At 45.8% G+C, this 11,553-nt stretch overlaps 1 protein-coding gene across 2 annotated transcripts in view; it reads right to left on the bottom strand.

Annotated features, from left to right (window-relative positions):
- Nucleotides 1–1,417: 1,417 nt before the first annotated feature.
- MAGI3 (membrane associated guanylate kinase, WW and PDZ domain containing 3) overlaps nt 1,418–11,553 on the bottom strand; it is a gene marked incomplete at both ends in the record, with an annotated part of 258,307 nt that continues 248,171 nt past the window's right edge. Inside the window, 2 exons of one of the 2 annotated variants that reach the window (XM_080693205.1) lie at nt 1,418–2,505; nt 3,957–4,095. In XM_080693205.1, the coding sequence (XP_080549331.1) occupies nt 1,418–2,505; nt 3,957–4,095 (1,227 nt within the window). Of the gene's footprint in view, nt 2,506–3,134; nt 3,185–3,956; nt 4,096–11,553 lie in introns of those variants that run through there. The other variant, XM_080693206.1, reaches the window with a different exon arrangement.

The following is an 11,553-nucleotide window of genomic DNA, read 5'->3' as shown; positions in this document are numbered from 1 at the left end:
ATTTTTGTGGTACTAAATTCTTAGCATTTATCAAGCCTAGTTTTGCTCAAGTAGTTACAATAATGGGTAAATATAGTTCTGATGAAAGGGGGTGTCAAGCGTCTCACTCCGGGAAGCACACGGTATCTACAGGGGCCGACGCAGCTGTTACAGTAAAGATTTCACAGTCAGACGCGCAGAGGGAGGGGCCTGGACACGACGAGTTTTACAACAGGATGAGCGCGGGATGACAGCAAGGGTGTTCAAATACTCCAGAGAACAGTTTTATTCTGGGAATGAGCCTGTGTAGATGCAACTGAATGCTGCTTCAGGGGAGTTAAAAACTATCTCCAACTTCCAGCAAATATTTTTAATTAAATTTTAAACAGAATTCTGAAAAGTGGTATAAGCCAAGCTGATGTTTAGTCCCCCTTGCTTTTAGATAACGCAGCTAACAGGTGAAGTTAGGAGCCCGCAGGTACCGTGTTCATCCGGCCTCGCTGGGCTGGCCCCACGCAGGAGCCACCTCTAAACACCTGCGCTCACACATCTGCAGCCAGGTGAGCTGGTGCTTTAAGTGGCAACCAGCTGTGAAACTGTCCCTCGTGCAACCTAGAGGATTTTTTGACTCTTCAAATATGTATTATGTATTAAAGACTAGTGACTTTAGTAGTAGATACAACCCAAATATCCAGAGTTGCCAGTTTTTCTCTGAAAAGCAGTAAGCGACACTCCCACATGCTTCTCTGTGGTTTTATAATGAAGAGGGGGTGACCTGAGATGCTACGGCTACCAGGGGCTGGAATATAGCAGGAAGCGAACTCTTGCTCAGAGTACTTTATCTTAAACATTTGATTGTAAGTAATTTCCTTGTTACTTGAAACACCTTTATTTGGCCAATTAAAATAAAAAGCCATAAGAAAGCATTCATATTTGACTTTTCCTTCAAAGAGTGATGTTTGGGGTTAATTTTAAGCTGGGGCACCACTGGTAGCTGCTAGAAGAAGCCACAGCTATCTTTAGTGATGATCTGACAAGCTCTTCTGCAAGGACTCAGACATTTCTCTCTGTAACATGCAACATGCTATTGAGAACACGGACTTCCAAGCCAAACCTAGCGTTTTAATACTGTGGAAGTATCTGAGTGAACAGACACAATAGATAACTTGGCACAAACACAACGTGAGCTGTGACCACTGTTAACAGCAACATATATCATTTGTTCAGATGAGGAGCTGGGCAGCCTGCGCAGGAGGGAAGGCGCCAGCCAGGGGAAGTTGGTTCTTAGCAACCCAAAAGCCCTTCACACAGCCCAGGTAACTTGATGCTCAAATTAAAATATACTTAGGTGTTTCAGAATTTCTGGGGGGAAAAAAGATATGAAGGATAAAATGGTATTTTTTGGTAAGAAAAGGTTGTAACTGTTCTATACTGAAGGTCACAGCTGCTTCTCAGCCACGCCTGCTGTGCCTGAGACTTTGTTTGCGCTCGGCACCTTCCAGGGTCCCGGGGTTATTGGTGTCTTTTTAGCTGGGGAGCTGCTCTCGGGCGTGCGCTGCGCCCGCTCTCGGCCTCTGCTGGTGGTCTCTGGTCCTCGGCCTCTGCGATCTTCTCCTCTACTCGACACAGCCTTCTCTTCAGGCTCTGGCTTCGGCTTCTTTTCTGAGGGCTGGACAGTCTCTCCCGTGTTGCCTTTACTGGAACACGTTTCTCCTGGGCTTGTTTGCTTTCCTTTCTGGTTCTCAGACACTACCCTGCTCGCAGTGCTACTGGTCTTTTTGGGTGGGAGGGACTTTTCTTCCATCCTCTTGCTTTTTTTCTCTGGAGACTTTGTTCCATTTCTTTCCGTGTGACTCTGCTTCAGATCCTTCCTGCTGGCTCCTGCTTTCCCCTTCCCCCCCGGGGCCTGCCCCGCACCCTCGCCCTCTGGTAATCCGGCTTCGGCATCGGATGGACCTTTGCCTCCTTCAAGTCTGTGCTGCTTCTTAGGGCTGGAGGACCGTCCCCTGCTCCTTCCGCAGTGATCCTGTCCAGAGCCTGCCCTGTTGCTCTGACAGCTTCTATTCTCTCCTTTCCTAGGGCTGAGTGATCGATCTCTGGGTCTTCTTTTGGGGTCGTTTTTTAGAGGATTGGGGCCTTTCTGCAGATGCTCCTCTGGATGTCGAGTGGCTGACTTTTTGGGACTGGCAGATCGATCTCTCTGTGTAACACCATCTTCTACTGTCAGTACATTTTTCTTATCACTGTGCCCATGACCGTTGGCAGGATACCTCTTATTCACATTTTTCTGGAGAAAAGATGGATGCCGTAGCTCAGGCTGACTTTCATTTAAAGTGCTTTTCTTTTCAGGGACAGGATCCTTTAATTCTTCTGCTTTTGCATGTATCTGAGCTCTCACTGGGGACTCTTCAATTACTGGCACATGAGACTCTTCAAATACGGACGCAGGATGTGACAATGGGGGAAACGGCGACTGCTCGTCATAGATCACATGGGAGGATGAAGGGTTATTAACATCCCAGTCACCTAAAAAAGTGATTCGAGTGGAACATTATTACATTTCAGAATGATAAACAGGAGCAACAGGTCTTAAACTTTGACAGCTGTCTGAGTTGTACTGAGGATATATATGTTACAGTCTAGATGTTTACGGATTTCCTTGTAAAGGCAGATGTGTTAGAGACATCTGTTTGTACATGCAGGGCAGGCTTTATATGCATACAAGAACAATACCATTTCCCAATTATATATAATTAGTGAGATAATATATTCTTTAATAAATTCCTTATTAGTAAAACCCAGGCAGGAACTTATAAGTACTGAATAATAAAGCTGGACCAAAACACCTGGTCCGAGAAGCTAATTAAGGTGCTCTCAGTGACTATCACTTAATTAAGGTTGTGCCAAAGTCATCAATAAAGGAGACCGAACTATGGCACCCAGAATGCAGTTCATGCACATCTGCAGATACTTCCCCTGATTAAGCTGACAAATTTAATGCCAAAAGGAGACTGAAAAGAGCAGAAAACAGAAATAGATGTATTTAATAGCATCTATTTTTTAATTAAAAAGAAAATAAAAGGAGGAAGTGATTTATAAGACATGCAAATTTACCAAGTCTTTTTAAGGAAAGACCCAGAAAAGCCCCGAAAGCCTTAATGTTGCTCAGGTTTCACGTAGGAGCACAGACCGGAAGGAGCCAAACCTGAAGGAGGAAGAGAAAAAGCCTAGGACTATGTGAAAAAACACAGCGCAGTCAGCAAAGATGTCACGAGTATGATTTACGAGCAGACGGTGGAAGGTAATACAGTCAGAGAGTTGTGAGCTGACGGGACCCTTGGTGCCACCCACCGCACCCACGGCTCTCCCGGCTGAGGTGGGCGGAGGAGACAGCCCCGTGCCCACGCCGCCTGCAGCATCATGCGCTCAAAAGCATTAGTGCCTCAAGTACTGTGACAGTTCCAAACGCACACGAAGCCAAGCAAGTTTAAGCTCAGCACAGGACAGACACGGCCTCAGGCCCAACCAACTCTAGCCAGGGCCACAGTGTCTGGTTTTTGACAAGTGACCAGAAATGCCTAAAGTTCCTCTGCTGCTGCTCCTTAGGGACAGCATGCTGGGGATGTGCAGTCAGCCAGGAGGCGCGAGCTGCGTTCCCAAGCTAGTTCAGATGTTTTCATGACATTTTTTTGCTTGTAGTCCTTGGGTTTCTTACAGGCTGGCTGCTCTACAAAAGCACTATATATGGTTTCTGATAGAGTACACTTAAAACATATTCTGTCCCAGGAAGCCTTCTGCTCTAGTTTTATGCCACCTCGGATTTGGTGGCTTTGGTGCTCAGCTCTCAGTTACTAGCAGACACCCACACCCTCCAGAGAGACTCTCCCTGTGCTTCTGCCTGTACACACACACACACACACACACGCACATGCACACACACGTGCACACGCACCACGTGTCTCCGCAACTCTGCTTACCGTGGTCAGGTATCAAGCCAGTTCCTGGCCTCAAAAGAAGAAGAACTTTATTCCCGCCGGCCTGAATGAGCTCGATTGCTCGTGTGTGTGTGACGCCGTGTGTAGGCTCCCCGTTGATTTCAACAATCTGGTCGCCAACCTAGATGGGATGCCCACAGGACACTCATCAGTGCTGGCATTCTTCTCTAGCCCTTCAACCTGGCTAAGTGACTGTCTTGTCTGTAAGATGCTCGACTTGTCCATACCGCTATCACAATAGGGCTCACGTGCGATCAGATATCTGCTAGCAATAGGAAGGCAATGCACGGCTTTATTCACTCCATAAGAACCCTACGTGAGAAAGTTTTAGATGGTTACTAAGTCAGGATCTGAGAATCTTGATATCAAGGAGCAAACTGAGTTTTCCCTAGTGTGTCTGGGGTTCTGGGTTTCATCCCCAGCACTGAAGCAGAAGAATTGGTGAGTTTTCTATAATAATCCCAGTGATGCCTTAGAGGTATACAGATTTCTTTTTTGTGTGTGGTGCTGAGCTTGAATCCCAGGCCTCATGCATGTTAAGCAAATGCCCCACCACAGCTACTTGAGAAGGACCAATGAGAGCCGGGCGTGGTGGCACAAACTTGTAATCCCCGCGCTTGGGAGGCTGAGACAGGAGGATCGCACAGGTTCAAAGCCAGCCTCAGCTACTTAGTGAGGCTCTCAGCAACTTAGTGAGACCCTGTTTCCAAATAAATTGCAAAGCCCCTGGGTTCTACCCCCAGTGCCACAAAGAGAGAGAGGGGGGGGGACACCAATGAGTACGGGCACTAAAATTTGATTTAATCTCCCCACACCTGGGCAGAGGCTCCTCATCCTTGAAGTCTCTCCTAGAGAAGTGCACAGTCCCTGATTTGCACCATATCCTGCACATGTGAGGCCTCAACTATGCGCTGTACTCGACATCAAAATTCTAAGAAAAAGAAACTTGGAGAATTGGTTGTGAACACTTATTTAAACTCAATTTCTGAGCTGGGAGTGGTGGTGCATGCTTGTAATCTCAATACTTGGGGGGTGGAGACAGAAGGATCACAAGTTTGAGGACAGCCTCAACAAGTAGTGGGACTATCAACCTAGTGAGACACTGTTTCAAAAGAAGAATAAAATAGGGCTGGGGGTGTAGGTAGCAAATAGAATGCTCCTTGGTTCAATTTCCAGTTAAAAAAACAAAAAACAAAACAAAACAAAAAACCAGAAAAGAGCCCCCCAACAATAACCACTCAACTTCGAGGTTGATACTTCTGGGTTATACTTAAAAATTTATCTGGGAAACAAAACTAGGGATCAGGATACGAGGATAAGATGCCCCAGTACCATCGCTATTTACTAGGAAATGCCTTCCTTATTATAAATGAAAAAGGAAATATGGAGAAGTCAAGCAAAATTTTTGCAAAGGACTTTAAAGAAAATGACATAGTGGTTTAAAATCTATTTTAAGGTGACCTACAACTAAAGGGTACTAGCTTCATAACAGAACAATGGAATATTATTGAAATTCCAAAAAGCAAATATTCCAAATATTTGTAAGAGGTTACTAAAACATTTGGAAAGCAACACGACAGGAGGGACTCAATTAGTGTGTGTGTGTGTGTGTGTGTGTGTGTGTGTGTGTGTGCGCGCGCGCGCGCGCGCATGCTACTGGAGATGAACCTAGGGGCATTCTACTTCAAGCTACATCCCTTAGCCTAACTTTATTTATTTTTATGTTGAAACAGGGTCCTGCTGTGTTGTTGAGCCTGTCCTCAAACCTGTGGTCCTCCCCTCTCAGCCTCCCAAGTGCGGGTTACAGGCGTGCGCCACGCGCCCAGCTCAATGGTTACTGGACAGTGGAGCAGCTCATGTCCACAGTCCGGGATGTGGGCTGTGCACAGTCAGCCTGTGATGGCTCACTTTATTTTTTGTGGTGCTGGGCAAACCCCAGTACCACATTCTACCTCTGAGCTACACCCCAGCCCAGTTTCATTTTTTATTTTGAAACAGGGTCTCGCTAAGTTGCAGAGGGCTCACTCAGGAGCTGAGGCTGGCTGTGCACCTCGGGTTCTCCTGACTCGGCCCCCCAAGTACTGGGATTACAAGCGTGCGTCACTAGGCCTGGTTCTGGATCACTCCTTTTTGGCTCAGAAGTCTAGTTTTCCTCTTTTGCTAAATGAGGCTGTTAGTACCTACCTCCTGCAGTTATTGAAAGACTTAATGAGATAAAACACAACTGTACACCAACCACAAGCAAAGTTAAGTTTCCAAGTTACTGTACAGTGCATTAGTATGAAGATTCAACTGTAGACGATATCCTGTTCTATACAATGCAAAAAATTTTAACGTAAACTATGAAATAGAAAATGAAGCCGGGCGTGGTGGCGCACGCTTGTAATCCCCGCGCTTGAGAGGCTGAGACAGGAGGATCGCACGGGTTCGAAGCCAGCCTCAGCTACTTAGTGAGGCTCTCAGCAACTTAGTGAGACCCTGTTTCCAAATAAAATATAAAATGGGTCTGGGAGTGTAGCCCGGAGGTAGAAAGCCTCTGGGTTCCACCCCCAGTACCACCAAAAACAAACAAACAAACAAACAAACAAAAAAACCAAGAAAATGAAGCCAGGTGTGGTGGGGCACACTTGTAATTCCAGTACTTAGTGAAGCCCTCTGCAACTTAGTGAGACCTTGTTTCAAAATAAAGAATAAAAAATAGGGTTGGGGTGTAGCTTGGAAGTACAATGCCCCTGGGTTTCATTCCCAGTACCGCCACAAAAGAAGAAAAAAAGAAAATAGACTAAGAGTTTTGTTACATATTTATGAAAAAGAGGAATAAAAGATGTGAGTCTTACTCTTGAAGGAATGGGGGAATATCAAAAGCAGGACTGATGAGCCAGAAGTGGTGGCGCACGCTTCTAATCTCAGTACTTGGGAGGCTGAGACAGGAGGATCGCGCGGGTTCGAGTCAGCCTTAGCAACTTTAGTGAGGCTCTCAGCAATTAGCGAGACCTTGTTTCCAAATAAAATGTAAAATAGATCTAGGATTATATTCTGGAGGTAGAAAGCCCCTGGGCTCAATCCCCATTAACCCCCCACCCCCAAGACCAACTGGATATATAATACTGCCATGGTTTAGATGCCCAGAATTCATGTGTTAGAAACTTAATCTTCAAAGTCAGGTGTTAATGGTGTTTGGAGGTGGGACCCAAGAGGCTGGACTGTGAGGCTCTGCCCTCGTGAGGGGATCAGTCCACTGGGTTGTGGGTTACTGGGCTCTGTTACAAAGTAAGCTCTCAGCCGGGCGTGGTGGCCACGCTTGTGATTCCAGCATTTGGGAGGCTGAGACAGGAGGACTGAGATTCACTCACAGCCTCAGCTACTTAGGCCCTTTGCAACTCAGTGAGACCCTGTTTCAAAATAAGGAATAAAAAACAGGGCTGGGGGTGTCGCTCGGAGGCAGAATGTCCCTGGGTTCCATCCTCAGTACTGCAAAAATAAATAAATAAATAAATAAAAATGAATTAAGTGAGCTCTCTGAGCACGCTCGCTGTGTCTTGCCACGCAAAAGATACCATGCGGTGCCTCGGGACTCAGGCGAGTCTGTCCGCAGCAGCAGGGAGGCCCTGACCGGGCCCACCAGTGCCGCCAGCCTCTGCATCTGCGAGCGCGAGCCTCTTTTCTTTGTAAATGCCCAGTCACGGGGATTCCATCAACGCAACAGGAAAGAAACTAAGACATACATCAAATGAAAAGAACTAAAGAAAAACAAAACAAAATAGTATAACCCCCGCAAGATGAGCAAAGTTAGAGATAATGGGATGGAAAAGAGTAATAGAGATAACTAACAACAGTAACATCCTTACTCTCCAGGACATATAAGACGAGACGAAAGCCAAGACCTGGATTTCCCCTGATAAGTGATACAACAATCTCTCTTATGAGGAAATGCACATGACAAATTAGCATTTGCTATATAATCCTGCTGATAGAGAAATGAGAATTAGGTATTTATGGAGCATGCTTTGGGTATATCTTATAAAAACAATTGAGATTATAGTTAATTTCAGTCACATTTGGCTTAAATTGTCCCAAACTGTACAGCCTTTTATTCTTTTAGGATAGAAACTGCAAATAAAACTTGTAATTGAACAGATTTACCACCAGGTGTCGCTTTTGTTTAAATTTAAAACCAAATTAGGTTGAAGGAGAGAAGTGATGATAAGATTTATGCCAGTCAGAGGCCCCAGAGTGGGAGGGCGTCTTGGCCCAACTACATGAAGACGAAAGTAAGGTCTGTGTGGAGAGTGTAGGCATTCCAAGAGTAGCATGATATTAAAATGGGAAACCATCTTTTGGTAAATAGAACAAATAAAGACTCAAGTTCAGTTTTAAATTATTGAAAAATAAACTTATGAGGGATAAAGGAGAAGGCAGTGGAAAGAATACTGAAACAGAAGGAAAAAAACAAAAACAAAATAGAACCCAAAGAAGAAAAGCTGGGCTTAGTGGCACATGCCTCTAGTCCCAGCTACTCAGGAGGCTGAGGCAGGAGGACCACTTGAGCCTGGGAGTTCAGGACCAGCCTGGGCAGCATGGTGAAATCTCATCTCAAAATAAAATGAAGAAGAAGGGAGGAGGAGGAGGGAGGAGAGGAGGAGGAGGAGGGGGAGGAGGAGGAGGAGAAAAAAGAAGCAGGGGCTAGGCATGGTGGCGCACCCTTGTAACCCCAGTATTTGGGAGGCTGAGGTAAGAGGTTCAGTGGTTCGAGGACAGCCTCAGCTACTTAGGCCCTCCACAACTTACTGAGACTTTGTTTCAAAGTAAAGAATAAAAAAATAAGGCTGGGGGTGTAGCTTGGAGGTAGATTGCCCCTGGGTTCAAACCCCGAATGCCAAAAAAAAAAAAAAATAGTAGGAAGAATACAGGCAAAGAAAGTCCTCCCTCCTCATCCCCCCCTTTTGTTACCTTTTTTATATTTAAGAGTGTTGCTGCCGGGCATGGTGGCGCACACTTGTAATCCCCGCGTTTGGGAGGCGGAGACAGGAGGATCGAGTAGGTTCAAAGCCAGCCTCGCTGGCTTAAGAGACCCTGTTTCCAAATAAAAAGTATAAAATGGGTCTGGGAGTGTAGCCCGAAGGCAGAAGGGCTTCCAGGAACCCCAGTAGCACCAAAAAAGAAAAAAAAAAGTCTTGCTAAATTGCTGAGGGTCTTGCTAAATTGAGGAGGCTAGCCTCAAATCTGCAATCCTCCCATCTCAATCTTCCAAGTATTGGGATTAAAGGCATATATTACCCCATACCTTGCTAAAAATTCCTTTTAAAAAATGTTGCTGTCTTTTTAGGCAGTATTGTAGTTTTAAAAAAGATATCCTGTAGAAATATATTAAACTACAAAGTAACATTTCTTTTATTTTTTTGTTATTTTTTGGTGGTACTGGGGGTGGAACCCAGAATACTCCTAGACCTATTTTATACTTTATTTGGAAACAGGGTCTCACTAGGTAGCTGAGAGCCTCACTAAGTAGCTGAGGATGGCTTTGAACCTGTGACATCCTCCTGTCTCAGCCTCCCAAGCGCGGGGATTACAAGCGTGCGCCACCACGCCCGGCACAAAATAACATTTCTAACTCAGGGCTACCTTTGCTCCCACTGAAATCAAACCGCAGTGGTCACAGCGGAGGCCACCATGGCACGAGCTCAGTGATGGCTTGGATGGCCTGGTCTCCCTGTTGTCTCCAGCTGCAGGTGGGAAACAGCCACCTGCTTCATAGACCAAAATGAACAGTGAAGAGCGTACTGCGCCGAAGACAGCGGACTCTTAATATTTACCAGGTCTGATCTGATTCTGCTGTATGTGAAATGTTTAAGTCTGACTCTATTCCTTAATAGGAACTCTTCCCATTTAGCCATTTCCTCACCCCCAAACACTTCTATAAATCTTAACCAGCCCCCCCTTTTTAAAGTACTGCAGCCGGGCATGGTGGCACACGCTTTTAATCCCCGTGCTTGGGAGGCAGAGACAGGAGGATCGCGCAGGTTCGAAGCCAGCTGCGCACACTGGCTTAAGAGACCCTGTTTCCAAATAAAAATGTAAAAATAGGTCTGGGAGTGTAGCCCAGAGGTACCATGGCTTCCAGGAACCCCAGTACCACCAAAAAATAAAAAATAATAAAAATAAAAAAATAAATAAAGTACTGCAGATGGAATCCAGGGCCTAATGCTCTAAAACTATATCCCCAGCTTTCACCAGACCTCAGGAGCAGCTTCAGGCTCAAGTTACACAAACTCTCCAGGACTGTCTACACACTTTTATCTACTTTACAAGTTAGCAATGTTCTTGTTTTCTGAATTATAATAGTATGTTGCTAATTGCTTCATCTATCCCTAGTCCTGTCTACTCAGTAAAAAATGCTAGGAACTAATCTTAATTATATATTTAAAAAAAAATTAGCCAGTGAAGAGACTTCCGGGAAGATGGCGACCGAGAAAAGCGGGGCTTAAGAGCCCCGCTAACAACCAATCTCCATTATCACAAAACCAGCGCCTTTCATAGCCAGAAAACACCATCACCAGAAAAACAAAAAAAACCCACCAGGCTCCAGAGAGAAAGCGGACTGAGAACAGAGCTCAGGGCCACAGAGGAGACACACGCGCCCGAGGACGCGGCAGCAGCGCCATACTGCCGGCGGCATCGGCGAACTCAACGGACGGCTACAGCAAGCCGAGGTGAGCCACTGCGGAACAGCCAGGCGGGATTTCTCCACGCAGAGAGCGTCTAAAGCTCCCAGTGGCCGAGCTCAGCACACACTGCAGGGATTCAGAGTGGAAATCAAAACCAGAGAAGAAAAAATACGCCAGCCTCATGGCCGAGGGCGTGGCAGAGGCGCCATATTGCCACCGGCGGCGGCAGCAGCAGTGAATTCACCGAGTCCAGTACAGCTACATCTGCGTACTCAAGAACATTGAGTCAAATTGCGGGCCACAGAGGAGAAATCCCAGTACTGTACCTCCTGGGACTTGACCCAGTGAGGGAGTGGTGGTGGCAGAGATATCACACCATAGGAGAACGTGCAACCTGGCACCCGCCATAGTTTAAAGCAGCCTCTATCGACTCCCTGGGTCGGAGACTCTGTGATAAAACCCAGTAAAGGAGTAGTGGGGTCTGAGATAATACAGACTCGAGATCCAGAGCACCTTAAGTGAAGCCATAGTGACCCAAGGGAAGAACCTAGAGAAGGCACAAACTTCCGAAATCATGGGAAAGAGGAATAATACTGGAGCAATGAATGCCCACAACCCCACAACATCAGAACCCGATAAAACAGAAAATCAGAGATTTCTAGAAGATCAAATCAGGAAAATAACTGTAGAAATAATAGAGGTGCTTTGAAAAGAACTCAGAGAGAGCCAAAAAGAGATAAAGGATGCAATTAATGAAGTAAAGGCCTCAATTCAAAGCACAAACAACCGATTAGAACACATGGAGAACAGAATCTCGCTCTTAGAAGATGAGCAATCCAAAAATGAACGCATAGTTTCTAATCTAGAAAAAAATATCCAACAGCAGGAATCTGACATGGAAGAAATATGGGCCC

The sequence above is a fragment of the Muscardinus avellanarius genome (assembly GCF_963383645.1).
Source record: "Muscardinus avellanarius genome assembly, chromosome: 3".
Taxonomy (NCBI): domain Eukaryota; kingdom Metazoa; phylum Chordata; class Mammalia; order Rodentia; family Gliridae; genus Muscardinus; species Muscardinus avellanarius.
Note: the sequence above shows the minus strand (reverse complement) of the source record. Positions and strands in the feature narration are given on the sequence as shown.